Here is a 17016-nt window from a genome sequence, read left to right on the forward strand (position 1 = left end):
CGAAAGAGATAGAGCACCGTGCGAATGAATGGTGCGTGACTGAAACCACGTGAATGATGAGGAACGAGCAAGTGAGACAGGCGAAGATTCGACACGCACACACTCACATTTCACACCTGACAGGTGCTCAAACTGAGCTACTCGAGGGGCGAAATCAAGTCCTGTCAAATCTCGTACTCATCGGCGATGAATGAATTCTACACATCGTTTCGCTGACTTTTTAAACTTTATTTCTATTTTAACATGCAGAATAAGAATTATGTTTTGAGAAAGGATTTTCCTTTCAATATAGAGAGGATAAATAATCGACCTAGAGGCTAGCAACACCGCCCTTTTCCACTTGATCGAGCAGCGCTTGCAAGTTCGTATCAAACAGTTCACAGCGAATGGGCATTTCGAGGGAATAGAATGGGTTCTTGAGGACGTAGTCTGCGTACAGTTCGTAGATTCGTCGGAGCAGCACATCGATTCCGGGCTGGAGGTTTTCCGCGACAATCATAAACTTCACTCCGGTGAGCGTCTGAAAGCAATGCAAGCGGAATGTGTCGGCCTCCAAAACCTCTATACCGCTACTCTTCGGTTCTGGGCTCAACTGGCTGGCAATGGCGAACAGCGGGTAGAACATGCTGGCCAGAAAGATTTTCTCATTCGTCGTCATCTTTGGTCGGCTGAACTTTAGCGTCAGCGGGTAGTTGTCCTTTTTTTCGATCACCTCCCTCGCGTCACGACCGTCCTCTAGCGTCGTCCCGTTTACGTGCACACCATTCACACTGATCAGTATATGGCCAACTGGAATAAAGGCAAAGATCATTAGCAAATGATAGCAACCCTCCGATCCCCAACATCCTACCGTTAATTCCATCACGCTGACCGAAAGCTACCGACACCTTTTTACCCTCGTAGTCCAGATTGATATCCAGCGGATAGCTAAACGTTTTCTCCGTCTCTATTTTCGGCAGATTGTGATCCAAGTTGAATATCAACCCGCCGGACTTGTTCACAATATAAACCCCGTAGATAACCATTTTGTGTAGGTCGCTTCAGAAATCTTGCACCATTGGAGCGAGCAATGCTAAACGTAAACAATAAATCGCCAGTGGAGCCAATGACAGATCTGCTTCTGCGAATTGTCAATCAGCTGAAAAATGAGCTACTCGCGGAACAGATGATTTGGAGGTCATCATCACATTGAAACCGTTTCGAGATCCGTTCATTCTTTAGTACATACTATTTAACCCTGATCCCGTCGCTCGAATAATTTACAGCAGAAAATAGCAGTAGGCGACGATGAGACGAGAGTCTCAGGTGAGATGCCATTGATTTTTTGCGTTTCGTTCGTGGAAATATTAGTACTTCGTCATCGCTGCGTACGAATTGTGTTGACATCACGGTGCGCCGTAAACAAAAGCTGTCAGAGTTAGTGGACCTACGCATGCATCTAGCTCCCTTCCGCCCCTAGGAAACGGCGATCCTTTCTCTCTTTTTAACCCCCGTTCCGCAGTCACAATCCATACCTTCTCCGCACACACATACACACGATCGGCCACTGCCGTGTCCTGTTTATAATTTTCATCCTGAGTGGCGTATTTTTATTTATAAACTAATAATTTTATGAATACACAAAAAATCACCCGTACATTCGTCGTGCTCCTTACAAACCGTGTGGCAACTGCATCGAGAATATATCGTTTCATCCACAATTAGCTCTCGCGCTAACCTATTCTTCCGTGGTTGTTTGCAGCGACACATTGTTGTTTTTAGTTCCTGAGGAATGTTTTTGGAGTAGTGTTTTTGTTGCCAACTGATCACGTTAGCACACATGGTAATCGAAGCGACGCAGAGCGGACACTACGATGGAATCGATATACGTAAGTTGCCATGGAGACACGCCGGTAGAGAGATGGCAATAATTACGGCCGTGCCCTTTTGCTTTTGCAGAGAATAGGATCCGCGGTGTTCGGTGGAATGTTCGACAGCATCCGAGGCATTACGGCCGTGTTTTATCTCGATAGGGAGGCAAACCGAAAGATTGGGCAGCCACGCCCCACCAAGGAGAGCCTATCCTCACAACCGTCTCCCGGTAGCTCTGTGGCGCCGAAACGCACCGAGTAAGTGCACCAGAACAGATCGTACGCAACAAGAGGAGCTTCGGTTTATTTGCCCTTATTTGCCCCTGCAGAGAATCGAAGGTGCTAAAGCGAGTGTTCCAGTGTTCGATGTTGAACGGTGGCATCTTTATGCTAAGCATCCTGATCTTCGAGTATGTCGTACTCCCAGGACTCCACTTCTTTCTGTGGTATCTGTTCCGTAGCTCGACCACGCTGACGACTGTCTGGGGCTGGATGCAACCCTCTTTGTCGCTGCTCTTCAATTCGTTCTGGGTAGCGCCGCTCTTTTTGCTCAGCAAAATCGTCAACAGCCTCTGGTTCCAGGACATTGCCGACTCGGCGTACAAATTTCGCAAGGGTCGCCCGCAGCTGATACCGAGCATAAGCAAACTCATTGCCGACATGCTCATTAACTTTCTGATACAGATACTATTTCTGCTGCAGAGCACACTCGTAAAGTACCTCCCGGTGCCAGTCCCGTTCGTGTGCCGTGCGATCTACATGGTTCACATGAGTCTGCTTTGCGCACTGTACTCCTTCGAGTACAAGTGGTTCAACATGGGCTGGGAACTGCACAAACGACTGACTTACATCGAACAAAACTGGCCGTATTTCCTTGGATTCGGACTACCGTTGGCCGTGCTTTCAGAAATACCCAACTCCTTCATCATCAGTGGTTGCGTGTTTTCGGTTCTCTTTCCTTTGTTTATTATCAGTGCGAATGAGGCAACACCGAAGGTGGACATTTGGTAAGAGGTTTGCTCTGGTGTAACATGCAACAAATGTGCTGCACTTGTATGAACTCCGGTCCTTTCCCTCTCTGAATAGCGAAACGCCGCTGAAACTGTTCTCGATCGTCGTGGCACTCACCAACGCCCTGTTTCGGGGGCGAACAAAGTCCGGAAAGGCCGCTCTCTCACAGCCCCTCCCGCCGAGCGCCAGTGCGGGAAACATTCGGGGACTTACGCCCCCGCTCGCCTCGTCCACACCTTCGTTCGGCTTTCAGTCCTCAGCTTTCATGCAACAGCAGCAACAACACCGGTCGCATCGACACCATCACCGGCACCAGCATCAGCGAAATCCGTCTCCATCGCCGTCGGCCGTCTCGTCATTCGCGTCCTCAGCCTCCGTCTTGACTGCGCAACAATCCGTGCTAAGCAGGCCTCTTCGGCGGTAGAAATAGGCGACGGAGACTGTGTTGGTTGGTCGGGACATGATATTGATACAACGATTGAAAGCTCAAATACTAACCGCTACAAAAAAAAAACTGATGGACTGATCGTCTGCTAGAACAGCTGACAACGCTAAGGTTCTGAAGAAACGGAGTGATTAACACGTTTCGCACCGTTTCGACCGTTTCGAGTCGCTTGAGTTACGCGACAATCGCGCCAAAATTCACCAATCAAAGTTGCCTTTGATACATTTTAGTTTTCTAAAGGAACCAAGCAAGGGTGGAATTCATTCAATAATAGAAGATAGATCACTGATCCTCAGTCCACGACACTATAAAAAAGGCTTTCTCCCCACTATTTTGGTTTTCTGCGTTATATGGTAGAGTAGAAATCGATTTCGTTCTTACATTTAAAGCATGTTGTACAGGGACAGGCCGTACCTGTATCCTATCCGCAATGGCAAACGCGCTGCCCTTGCCCCACACTAGCGGGAGTGGCCACAGTCTAAGTACCGGGTAGTGGGAATCATTTCTGTGAGATTAGCCCACGTGTTAGATACGAAAACTCAGGCACGCGTGTGTAGGTGATCAAAGGAGGACAATGCTATGCCAAGCATGACGATCGCGTTATTCTAATGGAACCTCTTCAGTTGAGACCGCATTTTTAGAGGGTCGATGCAATTTGCAACAATAGAGGCGTTGCTTGTGTCCTATGAGCAGAACGGACACGGAGACTACGAAAAACTAAAACAAAACAATAATAGTGTACATTCGAACATTTTTGTACGAACACTCTACGCCATTCGGGTATTGAAGGGTCGGGTGCGCTTCGTGGAAGCTTTGTAACGCTTTACGTTGTCTTCTGTTGGCTTCGCAATTGAACGAACTAATCTATGCAAAGGGAAATAAACGGTTCAAGTACTTCCACACGACCAAGGTGGTATGGTTTCAAGTGAGAAAGACATTCAGTAGTCCCCATTTTGTTTTTATTTTCCTTTACATAAAATGTACAAGCCACACGAGAGGTTCGTAGAAAATTAATTTTACTATCCGAAGAACGTGCCACATCATTTCTCTCTTTTCCTACTTTATTTTACCACTAAAGCTTGAGTGTGTGTCGAAATTTAAGACCCGCTCCGATCCATCGCGCCGTGTTATTATATGTACATAAGCCGAAAAAAACAAACCCATTTCAAACCGACAAACGGTAGGAGTTACCCTCGGAATGGTCGAACAACTCGTCGGGCGGTTCCTCCTTGATCTCCGGCACCGTATGGTAGGTAGAGATCGTGATGTGGCGCAGCAGCGCCTCATAGTTGAGCGTCGGATCGTTCTCCTTATCCATGTTGGTGAAGTTTTCCTTCTTGACGCCTCGATAGTTGGCGCACTGCTTGGAGCTCGGGAAACTCTGTATCAGGCTCGAGATGGTCGGGTGCGCCAAACCGAAGAACCAATCGCCCGAGGGTCGTGAATCGATTGTACGTATATTGAGGGTGGCGTTAATTCGCTGCAAGAGAAGCGCATGACAGCTATCGGTAGACGCTCCCGTAATTACACCGTCCGCGTCAGCCCCGTCCGGCATAATCTCGAAGCGTGGCCTTTCGCCACCGTCCAGCACGCGACACGTGTAAATGCACCGTTTCGCTGGGTCCTTGTAGTGACCGTACGGTCGTGTGACGCAGTATCCGATAGGGTAGATCGTACACTCGCTATGGTACGCTGACCGATCGGGCGCAATCTCTCCGAGGTTCTGTATCGTGAAACCCCCGACCACCACCGGGTACGAGGGGTGTCCACCACCTGTGGTCGTCCGACTGAGGTCCGTAATGTTTGGTTCGGTTCGGTTTTTCTTATTTCGCTGTCCAGCCGGACGCCCTCTTTTTGCTCCCTTCCCACTACCGGTAACTGCGGGGCCACGTTTCCCACCCGGTTTAAGGCCATTGCTAGTTTCCGTTTTATTGCCTTCCTTGGATACGCTAGGTTTGCTAGCGGACGTTCCATTTTCGGTCGTCTCACCAGCTCGTTTGTCAGATTCCGTACCAACCGCGGTAGTGCCGGGAGTGGCACCATTGGTAGGATTTTTTTCACGCTTCTTGTACTGTCTCTTAGGCGGCAAACTGTTGGCGATCAACTCGTTCAGCTTGCTGCATGGTCGACCGAGCTGAGTTTCCAGTTCGTTCTCGTGATCGAGCAGCTTCTTCAGCAGATACCTTCGTTCCTCGTTTCGCTGACTGATCTTTTCCTGTACCTGCGAAATGTGATCGCAAAGGGCGGCATTTTCCTGCAAAAGTGATATAAATATAATGAAACTTATTCCACGTAAGCCCTCGGGGGTCTTGGGGAAACTTTACTTACAAACACGAGATCTTTTATCATCCGCTTCATTCGGCGGTATTTACGACGGTAGTTCTCCTGAATATCATCTTCCGTCATCGGTGGGGGTTCGGAAGCGCTGGTACTTTCCATTGCCATGCACCAGACACCCGCGTTCGTTACGGTATTCCGTAGTCCAGCAAACAAGGCTCGGGTTGGTCAAAGTGCCGTGGTCCTCGATCGCTGGTAGTCGGTTTCGCGCCTAAAACAGCGGCCCTTCACGAACGCCACCAACCGCCACCGGTTTCTGCGCCACCCGGACAAACCCTCGAACTGACGCAGCACAAACGTTCACGTAATCGCGGCACTACTCCGACACCATTTTCAGTCACAAATAAGGTGGCGATAGGGCATGTCTCAGCGACATTGACTTGGGCTGGTGAAGCGACGGCAAAAAAGCTACGTTCACAACACACACACGCTGAACTGTCGCTTCGCCGCGTCGTAGTGTCCGTCATTATGGACCGTGAAGCATTATTATGAAGCAGTCATTATGGGGCGTGAACGTGTCTCCGTGAAGTTCCACGCTTGTTTCCCGATCCATTGTTCGTTTTGCCAGAACGTTTAACGATTAACATCGTTTAACATTAACATTTAACATCGTTTTACGTTTTGCGTTAAAACAACATCATCAAGTTGCTACAAGTTTGGCGGGACGCTGTTTGACAGTTCTCATTTTACAGCGGCAACTGTTTGAGAGTTCTCATTTTTACAGCGGCAAAAGAGTGTGATTTTTTGCTTTTAATTTCACAAATTTCACAAATTTCACAAATTTCCGTGCAAACTTTGGGCAACATTCATTCATGTCGGTACCGGCCACCAGAGGGCACCGTGATCGCCGTTGTTTGGAAATTCCAATTTACGAAAAGTTACGAAATCGAATACCGTTCTTGTGTCCGCGTCGTCGGCACGCCGACGATTCGAAAGCTGGTGGCTCTTTCGGTATAGAGTAGTTGAACGCCAATATTTCGGAAGGAAAAATTCAAACGGACACTCTGGTTCAAATGTTGTTGAATAAAATGTACTTTATTATTGATGGAAAAAGCTGAAAAATGCATATCCCCGAAGCAACGAGCAAACGAAATGAATGGCCATCTAAAATCCAAAAGGAGCCCAAACGGCAGCGGACTATATTATGTAGCAGGGCAGTAACCAGCAAAAAACATGAGGAAGCAGTCGTTGCACTTGTCCGCAAACTTTCGATGCTCACTTTTATCATCATGTACCAGAGTTAATGGACGTGTTTAATTAAATACAAAAACACGCAAATTAACTCCTCAACATGACAGAAAAAGAAGTTCACTGTCGTTTGCGTTTTCGACGTCACGGTGTTTCCTGTAATGCTGTGTGAAACAAATAAAGACAGATCATAATCATTCCCAGCACATTTTCAACAATTCCACACCCAACAATGCTCCCACCCGAAATCGAACACAGCCTGAGGCGCTCGTATCGATGATCGTTACATTTAATGCTGTTTCACTTAGCTGGCTTACAGTGGCAAATGGAGTGAAATGCTTTCGCGTATTAATAAATAAAATTTAAAACTGTTCAACTTCATCAAGCATGTTCGACTGTGCTGCAGGTGATCAGTTTTTCCTCTCGACTTGAAACCGGACGCTCAAAACGGGTTTCACCATGCTGCCGTCGGGAGCACAGGTTCTCCGATATTGCACAGGCCAGGATAGTTGGAGCTGCAGCCAGTGACGCACAACTCGCAAGGGTTACCCCTGACGTACACCGGATGTCCGCGTGCAATGGAGTTTGAATAGTTGCAAACGTAGTTCTGATGAACCCAGTCGTGGCCTTGCTCATTCTGTGTGTACTGTATCATTGCGCATCCTACGGACGTAGCCTTGTCCATCACAATCTGTGTGAAGTGCCCAATATCTTTCCTGTTGAATGAAATTTAAACCGTTTAGTGTCAAAAGAATCATCGAAGCAACGTTCATGCGTACGGTGGATCTTGTCCCAGCAGCGGATAGGAATCGATGTAGTCTTGGTTGGCGTTTTCGTTCTCACCGTACCAACTATACAGCAACTCGGTCATGGTATCTAATGGAGTCACCTCCATGCCGTAGAACGAATTGGCCGCAATGTTCTGTCCGACCAGTGGAAAATCTTTCGTGTTGCGACAATAGTCGTGACCGTAGATACAGGTCTTAACGTTGTACTCGGCTAGTTTCTGTAGCTCTTCGTTCCAAACCTGTCGACCAAAACGTGGGGGTCAAAACTGGGACAACACAAAGTAACAGCAGCGCGGCCACTTACCAACGTTGGCATCCGAGAAGCTGAAGCATAGTTTGTCACTTCTCCGCGTGCTACGTTGGCCCTGAACACATTGTGCAGATCAAGGATATAGGTCTTCACTTCTTCCGTCATCGGCACCAACTGGCGATCGACGGGACAATAAGGCCCGTAATTACCACTCTTCCCGCAGCCGACGTGTGCCAGATTGTTCTCTAAAATTGGTGGAAATGAATGGCTCTGTAAATTGATCACAAGTTCAACAGTCGCTTTCCAATCTTTGATTTCACATTGTTCGGACTCTAAGTAGAGTCCCCTGTACAGTAGTGTGCTTTCGTCACGAATTTCCACAAAACCTTTCCAAAGTCTGGCTCTTTTACGCTTTCCATTTTCATTTTCATCAAAGCCACGGGGACACTTACTACACAAAGATGGCTCACAGTAGTCCGTCTGGCCACTGATTTGATTTATGACTCCCGCGATTAGCACCGCACACGCTATCCCTGTGGGAAGTTGTAAAAATACGTCAGACTATTTTGCGAAGGATCACGTTTGGATCGCACAGCGATCACCTACTTTTCACTTGGACAGGTTGCATTTTGTAACTGTAAATGTACTTCACTGTTGTAGAACAGCTTCCAACTAAACAATGTGAATGCTTGCACTTCGCGAAAGTTCAAACTGCGTTTAACCGCATCCGGTTTATGGAACGCCCTATTTATACTACGCAACGCTCAGTGGTGGAAAACTGTGCGCCCATGCGCTCGAGGATAAAATATGCAGCTTCCCTCCCACGATCGAGAATCGGCCCGTGGCGCTATTGATTAGCTTTCCGGAATTGTGGCGAAGCGATCTCGATGCACTGATAAGCCGTACGCAATCGGGCAACAAGCTTCCAAGCTGCGAGCTGTGTGCGTTTGATCATTGGCAAATGGATAATGAGCGTTGAACAGTTTGACGTACAACAGAAGGAAGTGGAGTAAGCAGGATTTATACAATTGGATGGCATGTCACCTTCATGGGACTGCAGATTAACTACGAGTAACTGCTAACTGATTTTTAATAAAAATTGGGAAAGACTACGACTAGGTGTGCTCACTATGTTGTGCCTAAATTTGTAGCAAGGGGCATCGATAGTGTTAGTGAGTAACAAGAAGCAGAAATACTAGAACATGATATACTTCCGCGCACTTTCCCACCAAAAACAATGGTGGGAATTCGCGCGAGTGTAGGCCGAGTTTGTCCGTCTCTATAATTGCTGACTAAGCGCACAACTAGCAACGCTCGTGATCCCGGCAATCGCAAACGCCATGCGTAAACTGTAACTGTTAAGTACCCCTTCAGGACGTGGGCTAAACGGTACGACCTGAACTTGATACATCGATTGATCACTTAGTGCTGAAAGCCAGCCGGATCTTCTTTCTTTCGTAGCATCAAATGAAAAAGACTAAACAATGAAGCCCAGCTTCCTGTTTACCAAGCCAGTTCCGGGATGACTAACGGTGAATGATGGAATCATTTACTACCTTTTCTCAATACATGATTCACCTACCAATAATTGACATGAAGTAAAATAAATGATGATAGACAGTATGGCGAACAACATTTGGCTTTTCTTCACGTGAAAACTAATTTGCAAATCCCCTGTCATGTTAAAATAAGACCACGTGCGATTTGTTGGAAATTTTTCTGCACGATTTGTCGCGATCGAAAGCTATGCTCTGTTTATTGCGCTCGTAAACCAACTCTCGATCTGCCCTTGGAATGTGGGAGCGTTTAGTTTGATTAATGTTGAAGCTTTGGGGCTATTGGGGGAAAACTTCGACTTCAGATATTAACGGCAGGCAATCAGAGGAACTGGCGAGCATTAGGTTTTCATTGCTAATTACTGCACCACGTGAACGGAAAACATGTTTTTATCAACCCCCCTCATCTCAATTATTGGCTTCCATTCTGGGGTGGCTCTATTTTCTATACTCGTGTAACTGTGGCTCGTGTTTCTTCAATTAGGGCCTGCTGTTTGCTTTGAAAGCTCTAACAGGGGTTACTTGAGCAGAAAGTGCAAGCCTTTTATAGCGATATTTGAGACCATGGCAATTGTTTTCGATCAAGGGCTTTTCCTTCTGTTTTCGAGTCGAACCGTAATGGTTTACATTGGATTGGCAGCCTTTCGGACAATGTCAATGGCTAGATTCCGTGGCGAAGCAGCCATGTTCCTCGATGTTGGTGTTTTGTGCGGTTGACCAGAACACAACAGAACAGCTGCGCAAACTAATGGGTATTTTTCTGCCATCTTTTCGTAATGCAAATCGAACGGGCAATGTGATTTTGGTCAATGGCGAATCGATTTTTGAACGGTAAGGATAAGGATTATCGGAACAAATGGTGTGCGTGGAAATGGTTCTTTGTTTGAGAACTCTCGATTTTATCACAACCAAGACGATATTTCGGCTTGGGCTTGCATCCGTTTGAATTCATCGATTTCGTAACTGTATTTCGATAGAAATTTGAATTTCAAAACAATGGAGTGGAGTAAATAAACACACATAATTGCCGCTGTAAAATGAGAGCTGTCAAAAAGTGTATTGCCAAGCTCCAAGCTTGTAACAACTTGAAAATGTTTTACCGCAAAATGTAAAACGATGTTAAAATGTTAATGTTAAACGATAAACGTTCTGGCAAAACGAATGATGAAACCACTAGTAAACCAATAGGCCTCGGAACAAGCATCAAATAAGAGAGTTCGAGGATCGGGAAACAAGCGTGGAACTTAAGTTTAAGCGGTGATTCTTGTGAATAAACAAGATTATTATCGCTCCGAAAGTACGCATTTCGTAGAAAGGACTAGCAAAAAGTAAATCCACTTCGTATCGAATCGTTTTCAGGCAATTTATGAAATGACAGAAGATGCCGAAGACGCCGGCTGTTCAAGGCCCGTTAGTGAATCGGAAATTTTCGCCCACATCGCCGGAAATGCCCATGTGTTTTACAAGAATCAGCAAATCAACGAACCTGAAATAAGCGGCCTGGAAAAAGAAAACATTCTCCGCCAGGTGCTGAGCAAGAGCCACGGAACCTTCCTATCACGGTTCGGCCTGTTTATGCAAGAGGACCATCTGAGGTTCTTTGAACAAGACGAGCAAACGTTGGCGTACAGTCCCGACGAGCGGTATGAAATCGATCACCACTTGGAGCGCATAAGACGGCTAAAAAATGGTGGTCGTGCCATCGATGTTCGCAATCGTCGCTACGCAGCGTTGCTGAAGCTGTGCCAAGATGGATCGTATTTTAGCGAGCAGGAAATGATGCAACGAGAACCCTTGCTGTACGATCAGCTCGTGGGTCAGTACATGACCGAGAGGGAAAAACGGGAGCGTGATGCGAGCGTGCCGTTACCGCGCAGTGTCGTGAGCATTATCTACAACCAGATAGACAAAGATCAGGCTCAGGAAACACTGCACCAACAGGAACAAGAAGAGTGTCGACAGGAAGCGAGCGCTAAGGTTAGTGCCGGATGGTTGGAGGAATCGAATCGCCATTCCCGACCTAGCTCCCCCGCATTTCCACGTCCTCAGTGGGGAAACTTTGACGATGAGGAAGAATCGCGCTTAGAAATGCGACTTCAGGAGCGACACAAAAAGGCCCGAGAGCGCCAATCAACTCCGGCACACCTCATGACTGTCGGTGAGCGACAGTTGCTGCGGGACGAATTTAACGGCATCATGTACGCTCGCTTCATCGCGGGCGAGGACAAAGAATTCGACTACTCGCAGGTGGACGATTCGCTCGAGTATGATGATCTGGACATCGTGGAACAAGATGAGCAGGAGAAGTATTTTGACGACGACGGAGACGAGCCGGAAGTGGTATGCGCTGAAGGTGGTCCCGCTGGTGCCGTCGGAGACGAGAGCGAAGATGATTTGGACGTGTATATGAGACATCTTGAGCAGGGAAGCGTTAACGGTGAAGGCGCATCGAGGTTCCGTGAGCCACATTATGAATACGACAGCGATGAGTAGTCGGAAACCGTTTATAGCGATTTGTTTTGAAAATATGATACTTTTATTAGTCCGTTATAAATGGTTCGTGTGTAATTCCTGTTTGTTTCTTTCTTCTCTCACTCTTTCTTTCACTTGGCTATTGGAAAAAAGAAATGAAATTAAATGAAAACGTAAAAGTACATTATCCCGCGTGTGCGGCACTTGCCCGGTCGACCCTATAGTCGGCTTCTTCCTCGAATGCGGGGAAAGCCTCGCCCTCGACCGCGCATCACCTTGCCGTTTGGAGGCGGACTTTTTGGCCGCAAAGCCTCGATCCGTTCGGTACAGCCCGTCGTGGGGTTTTCTTCGAACGCGTTCGCGTAAAGCTCGCTGTTAAAGTTCGAGTTCGTGAGTTCCGGGCCTATCGTGACCCAGCCAGGCCGTATCGTTGAATCGCGACCGAAAATGTGCAACCGGCGCCGCCCCAGGCAAAAGTGCTCGATGATGTGAAAGATTTCGATCGGCTTCTCGAGACTACCGAAGTCGGCCTCCTCCGAGATGATCAGATCAATGTCGACGTTCGCGTGAATAAAGTCCCCGTCGGTCGAGCGGCGCACCGTTCCCTTGATGCCCATCAGACAGTGTTCTTTCGTGCGCTGAAACACCGCCTTCGGCTCGAGTATTTTCGAATGGCCGGGTGACTCGTTGTTGGTGCGTATCCAGCAGATGTCCTCGCACCGCCGGAATCCCCATTTGCGCAGACAATTACGTCCCATGTCCAGGCCCTCCGAGCTGCCACACCAAAGAAACACGAAGCTCCGGTGGGCGGCCACTTCTCCGATATCGAGTGCGAGGATTTCGTCCCACGACCAAAAATTACGTGGCGCACCTGCCGCCACAGCCGCTCCGCCCCGTGCGTACTCTTCCAACGGTGGCTCGATGAGAATTACGTCAAACTTTGTACCGAGATTTTTAAGATCAAACGTCTTGAGATCGGCACGGAGATACATCGGCGGAGTGGCCGTTTCTGCGATCAACTCGTCCTTCAGTCGTATCAGCTCGCGCAGCTTCGGGTACTCTTCAAACCGGTCCGCGAGACCGACGTCGCGAATAAAGTTCTGCGGCCGTTGGCCAGTATCCACAAAGTGTTGACAGTAGTCATTGTGCGGATTGGACGATTGTGTGCCCTGCAGACGGTAGACGGTGGAACGAATTATGGGCTCCGCTGAGGCTATGAAAGATTGCACCCACCTTGAGAAACGTTGATGAATCCCGATACACCAGGCCTTCGCTGGGAGACTTTTTGGAAGATCTGGTGGCTTCCTCGTCCTCGTAACGCTGCGATTTGTTGATTGGTGACTCATCCTCCGTGCCCAGCACTTGCTTAAGGTCCTCCACGGTGGACACACCGAACTAGGAGAGATGGAGCAGATATGTAATGCAGGATCCGCAGAAAGTTTGTTCCGACGAGCTTCGCCAACGATGGCTTACGGTTTGGGCAAGCAGCATCTTGCGTTTATGTGATTTCTCACGGCGCTTTTTAATGAAATCACTCATCGTTGGCTGGTTCTACACTAAAAGGCTAGTAGCGAGTGCTACCAAAATGATCGTCTAGGTCGCGTTTCGGCAAAATGATGCAGTCACTGTGCGGCAGAACAATAAAACATACAACAATAAAACTCCAAACTGAGCGACTCATCAAGCGAGCAAGAGCATCATCGTTCTTACTCTGTCTCTCGCCGTTCAGAGCGGTTTGACAGTTCGCTGGTTCGCTTTACTGCCAGTAGGTGTTTTGTGGTAGGTTGGCTGTAGAACTGTTTTGAAATTTATTCAAAAATACTGCAGTATTGGCAAACATTTCGCTATGTTTAAGAAGAATAAAAACAATTCGAGTCCTCCGTGCGCAATATGTGTAGGGCGAAAAGCTAAGCTCTGAGCTCTGAAAAGATATTCGCACCTAAACATCATTTATCTTCCTCTTACCAGATCATAGTAGGCTGCTCCAAAAATTGCCAAAATCATCCTGCGAACGCGCTCAGTTGGTTCGTGTCAACCGTTGGCGGTTCGTGCTTCGTAGAAACGTATTGGAAGTTTTTCTGGAAACGAATCTAAAAGAAACATGGCTCCCGCTCACAATTCGCAAAATACGAGTCTACCCAACTTTTGTAAGTAAACCTTGATTATTACCGCTTACGCTGAATTAGGAAACGTAACGATTTGTTCCCCTTATACTCAGTAAATCCTGTTGAGTTTCCACCACTAGCGCTCCCGGCAGAAGCTAACGCTCCTTTGTTCTCAGTGCCACCACCAATGCTCCGTTCTGTGGCAATGGGGGAGTCGTCACAGGCTCCGGGAACACCTTCCGTGATGCTCCCCGTCCCCGCCATGTACCGCCAGCAGCAGCCGCTTTCACCAAGGATGCTGCAGCCGACCGATGGCTACTATGTTAATGCCTTGACTGCGCACGTTCAAATGCATATGCCACGCGAACTGTTTAACTACCTGTGAGTTTCGCTGCTGAATTTGTGCAACTAGTTCCTCCTAACAGTGTTGGGTTCAATTTCGCAGAAATCCGTCACCTCTGCCAGCGATCCCGATGGATGCTACAACTCGTAAGACACAAATGATGAACGTGCTTGAAGTCTCTTCCGTAATTGGAGGCATCAACGCAACCAGCAGCGCAGGACCCTACGACCACAGGTAATTTCATTCCCGTTAAGCAACTTGTCCATCGTCTTCTTTTAACACTAATTGAACATGTTTTCTTCGGCCAGCAGCGAAGCGAAGGCGAATGTAAAATGTAACCAACCAAATGTAACCGATGGCGATTGGCTGACGCCAAACGACTGTCACGAAATGATCAGCTTAGCCTTGCGCGGATGCAAAACGGTCGACTCGTTCATTGGCCACTTCCAGAAGCGTCCCTGTTTCAAGAAAATCGATAGCCTCTGTGCCCGGCTGCAGCAGGATTTAGTCAAAGCTGATAACGTCCTGTCCAACATAAATTCCCAAGGATTGGCGTGGGTGCTCAAGGACTTTGTGTTTGTCTTCATACGGATTATGGGCGCTTGGCTCATCGTAAAAGGGTATGCGGTCGCTCAACCGGCAGTACTGATGTATGTTCGGCGAGAGCTGTGTTCCCAGTTCCCGAGGGCTTTAAGCCAATGGCACAAAGCGACCCGTGAGCTGATCGAATCTTTGATCACGTCTTTCACGAATCTCAGTCACCTCGCATCGCACCGTGGAGGGTTGGTTGGCTTTCCGATGACCTTTACAGCGGCCATGGCTTCGAACGGTTACGGCGAAAACACCAACGGTGCCGATTCGTGCCCCGAGAATGCAGAAGACGTAAGCTTCCCGAATAACGATGGAGACTACATTCGCACTGGCGTTTACAAAACGCTGCGTAAGCCTCCGGGACTGCCGGAACCAACCAAGCGAGCGGACAAAAAACCTACATGCGAACCGAGCGTTCCCTACTCGCCTAAAGCGTACGAGAACCAGACCACTCTTTATAGCGGCCACATGGAGACGGAGTACCCAAACTCTGAGAAGAACCACGCTGCGCCGATTTTGAATCTTTCACATCCAGAACACACTCATCGCGAGATCGAAGCAGTCAATGACGTGATCCGCCAAGTATTTGAAATCGAAGAAGCCAAATACTTTCTCAATCCCTGGTTTATCAAAGCACGTGTAAGTTCATCTGTAGATTTAACCTAAAAGACAGTGTCGGAGTAATAGGCGCTTTGTCTCGCTTTTCGGATGCAACGTTTGGGGCGAGCTGAGGGGGCGAATGCTCAATTTGAAATCTTCCATCATGCTGCCAGTTGATGCAAATTAAACAACCATTTTTCTGTGCTTCTTCCCTTCTATTCTTTTAGTTTCCTGATTTTTATCTGTTGAATCCTGTGTTTAAAGATCTTCGCACGATCGTTTTGATCAACGAAAAGGGAGATTATCCGACGGTCGCAGCACTGGAAAAAGATCTTGAAGAAATAGTAAACGTCTGCATGCAGTATATGCGTTCTATTCGCTTCGGTAGAGAATTATGTGGTACTGAAATGAAGGAGCACTTCGACCAAAGTCTATTCGAATACTGGGACGTGATTAACAACTTTACGGAGGGGCTGAAATTGATCCTGAACGTTGTTTCTGTTGAACGTAATCGGACACAGTTTATTTTAGACTGACATGGTTATGATGGGAGCGGAAGAACAAATATTCGCAATGCTTCTAAAAGCAAACTAAAAATACTTAAAACTACTAGTTGAACCATACTATTTTTAACCATTCAATACTTTGTTTCCATACATGAATGTAGGGCCATTTAAACGATCTCAAAATAAAATAATATACCGCAAGTTAGCACCGGAAAAAGTTTTTTCAATGCATTCAATGATTTCTTAAGTAATCCGTTTCTGTTCGTTCGTGTTCATCCGAGGGAAAATAATGTGAGGCTAACCGTAAACGATAATTGAAAGTGATAATCAATTTCGCAGTAACGGTCAAGCGTCACATTGCAGAGCGGCAGAGTTTTCATTAGCGCCATCACCTTCTTAAGACACGATTCGGCATCAATTACTGCTGTTCCAGCATGTTAGAAACAGTTTGCTTGTTTTATGGAAATTCAAAAATTGAACGAACTCGTAAGTACCGTATTTTTCCGTGTATAACGCGCACTTTTTTCCCAATTTTTTTAGCTTTAAAATCTGGGTGCGCGTTATACAAGGGGAGTAAAAATTTTGTCTCCTCCAAACATACAAATGTGCCCTTTTAGGTACATATTCTATGGTATTATTGAATAAATTATGAAATGAAACACTTGTTAGGAATATAATTATCCATACAATATCGTTTTTAAGTCATGGCAGGGAGTTAAAACAGAAGTTGTTGTGAAATCATTTAAAAAATGTGGCATCAGCATGGATCTGAAGATGTCGCAATTTATGAGGACTCTTCAGAGAGTGAGAATGAGGAGTACAGTGAAGAGCAATTAGAGAATATCAATTTCTCAGACAGCAGCGAATATGAGTTTGAAGATCATTACGAAATATAAAATACTAGTATGTCTTTTGCAATGTATACGCATTTTATCTTTAGTCTACTTTAGAATATTTATAGAGTATTTAGAGTA

General features: G+C 46.9%; 6 protein-coding genes across 6 annotated transcripts; 2 read left to right on the forward strand and 4 right to left on the reverse strand.

Annotated features, from left to right (window-relative positions):
* Positions 1-251: 251 nt before the first annotated feature.
* LOC131210543 (trafficking protein particle complex subunit 4) lies at positions 252-1043 on the reverse strand. The gene is made up of 2 exons (XM_058203804.1): positions 851-1043; positions 252-789 (listed from the first exon to the last, which is right to left on the reverse strand). The coding sequence occupies exons 1-2, from the start codon at positions 1023-1025 to the stop codon at positions 311-313; spliced, it is 654 nt and encodes a 217-aa protein (XP_058059787.1). The 5' UTR covers positions 1026-1043; the 3' UTR covers positions 252-310.
* A 139-nt stretch (positions 1044-1182) lies between these two features.
* LOC131209346 (etoposide-induced protein 2.4 homolog) lies at positions 1183-4206 on the forward strand. The gene is made up of 5 exons (XM_058202397.1): positions 1183-1305; positions 1742-1868; positions 1939-2108; positions 2180-2857; positions 2937-4206. The coding sequence occupies exons 2-5, from the start codon at positions 1854-1856 to the stop codon at positions 3283-3285; spliced, it is 1212 nt and encodes a 403-aa protein (XP_058058380.1). The 5' UTR covers positions 1183-1305; positions 1742-1853; the 3' UTR covers positions 3286-4206.
* A 128-nt stretch (positions 4207-4334) lies between these two features.
* On the reverse strand, positions 4335-6078 carry LOC131210182 (transforming growth factor beta regulator 1). The gene is made up of 2 exons (XM_058203391.1): positions 5635-6078; positions 4335-5560 (listed from the first exon to the last, which is right to left on the reverse strand). Exons 1-2 carry the CDS (start codon positions 5749-5751, stop codon positions 4472-4474), a joined length of 1206 nt encoding a protein of 401 aa, XP_058059374.1. The 5' UTR covers positions 5752-6078; the 3' UTR covers positions 4335-4471.
* A 1026-nt stretch (positions 6079-7104) lies between these two features.
* On the reverse strand, positions 7105-8585 carry LOC131208245 (antigen 5 like allergen Cul n 1-like). Its single transcript, XM_058200898.1, has 5 exons — positions 8476-8585; positions 8322-8402; positions 7924-8114; positions 7611-7858; positions 7105-7547 (listed from the first exon to the last, which is right to left on the reverse strand). The coding sequence occupies exons 1-5, from the start codon at positions 8495-8497 to the stop codon at positions 7286-7288; spliced, it is 804 nt and encodes a 267-aa protein (XP_058056881.1). The 5' UTR covers positions 8498-8585; the 3' UTR covers positions 7105-7285.
* A 1947-nt stretch (positions 8586-10532) lies between these two features.
* LOC131208634 (coiled-coil domain-containing protein 97) lies at positions 10533-11967 on the forward strand. The gene is made up of 2 exons (XM_058201439.1): positions 10533-10722; positions 10785-11967. The coding sequence occupies exon 2, from the start codon at positions 10797-10799 to the stop codon at positions 11916-11918; it is 1122 nt and encodes a 373-aa protein (XP_058057422.1). The 5' UTR covers positions 10533-10722; positions 10785-10796; the 3' UTR covers positions 11919-11967.
* On the reverse strand, positions 11945-13564 carry LOC131208633 (N6-adenosine-methyltransferase non-catalytic subunit). The gene is made up of 3 exons (XM_058201438.1): positions 13371-13564; positions 13131-13292; positions 11945-13066 (listed from the first exon to the last, which is right to left on the reverse strand). Exons 1-3 carry the CDS (start codon positions 13434-13436, stop codon positions 12116-12118), a joined length of 1179 nt encoding a protein of 392 aa, XP_058057421.1. The 5' UTR covers positions 13437-13564; the 3' UTR covers positions 11945-12115.
* Between the last annotated feature and the right edge of the window lie 3452 nt (positions 13565-17016).

The sequence above is a fragment of the Anopheles bellator genome, chromosome 2 (assembly GCF_943735745.2).
Source record: "Anopheles bellator chromosome 2, idAnoBellAS_SP24_06.2, whole genome shotgun sequence".
NCBI classification, from domain to species: Eukaryota; Metazoa; Arthropoda; class Insecta; order Diptera; family Culicidae; genus Anopheles; species Anopheles bellator.

What these genes read in the sequence shown, in the direction of transcription:
- LOC131210543 (XM_058203804.1), bottom strand. Translation starts at nt 1,025, where the DNA reads ATGGTTATCTACGGGGTTTATATTGTGAACAAGTCCGGCGGGTTGATA. An exon ending in TCAGCGTGATGGAATTAACG is followed by an intron (nt 790 to 850) that starts GTAGGATGTTGG and finishes CCTTTATTCCAG; the next exon opens with TTGGCCATATACTGATCAGT.
- LOC131209346 (XM_058202397.1), top strand. An exon ending in GTGGCGCCGAAACGCACCGA is followed by an intron (nt 2,109 to 2,179) that starts GTAAGTGCACCA and finishes TTGCCCCTGCAG; the next exon opens with AGAATCGAAGGTGCTAAAGC. An exon ending in ACACCGAAGGTGGACATTTG is followed by an intron (nt 2,858 to 2,936) that starts GTAAGAGGTTTG and finishes CTCTCTGAATAG; the next exon opens with CGAAACGCCGCTGAAACTGT.
- LOC131210182 (XM_058203391.1), bottom strand. Translation starts at nt 5,751, where the DNA reads ATGGCAATGGAAAGTACCAGCGCTTCCGAACCCCCACCGATGACGGAA. An exon ending in TGATAAAAGATCTCGTGTTT is followed by an intron (nt 5,561 to 5,634) that starts GTAAGTAAAGTT and finishes TCACTTTTGCAG; the next exon opens with GAAAATGCCGCCCTTTGCGA.
- LOC131208245 (XM_058200898.1), bottom strand. Translation starts at nt 8,497, where the DNA reads ATGCAACCTGTCCAAGTGAAAA. An exon ending in CTTCTCGGATGCCAACGTTG is followed by an intron (nt 7,859 to 7,923) that starts GTAAGTGGCCGC and finishes TTTGGTCGACAG; the next exon opens with GTTTGGAACGAAGAGCTACA. An exon ending in CTGCTGGGACAAGATCCACC is followed by an intron (nt 7,548 to 7,610) that starts GTACGCATGAAC and finishes TTCATTCAACAG; the next exon opens with GAAAGATATTGGGCACTTCA.
- LOC131208634 (XM_058201439.1), top strand. Translation starts at nt 10,797, where the DNA reads ATGACAGAAGATGCCGAAGACGCCGGCTGTTCAAGGCCCGTTAGTGAA.
- LOC131208633 (XM_058201438.1), bottom strand. Translation starts at nt 13,436, where the DNA reads ATGAGTGATTTCATTAAAAAGCGCCGTGAGAAATCACATAAACGCAAG. An exon ending in AGATGCTGCTTGCCCAAACC is followed by an intron (nt 13,293 to 13,370) that starts GTAAGCCATCGT and finishes CATCTCTCCTAG; the next exon opens with TTCGGTGTGTCCACCGTGGA. An exon ending in ATTCATCAACGTTTCTCAAG is followed by an intron (nt 13,067 to 13,130) that starts GTGGGTGCAATC and finishes TACCGTCTGCAG; the next exon opens with GGCACACAATCGTCCAATCC.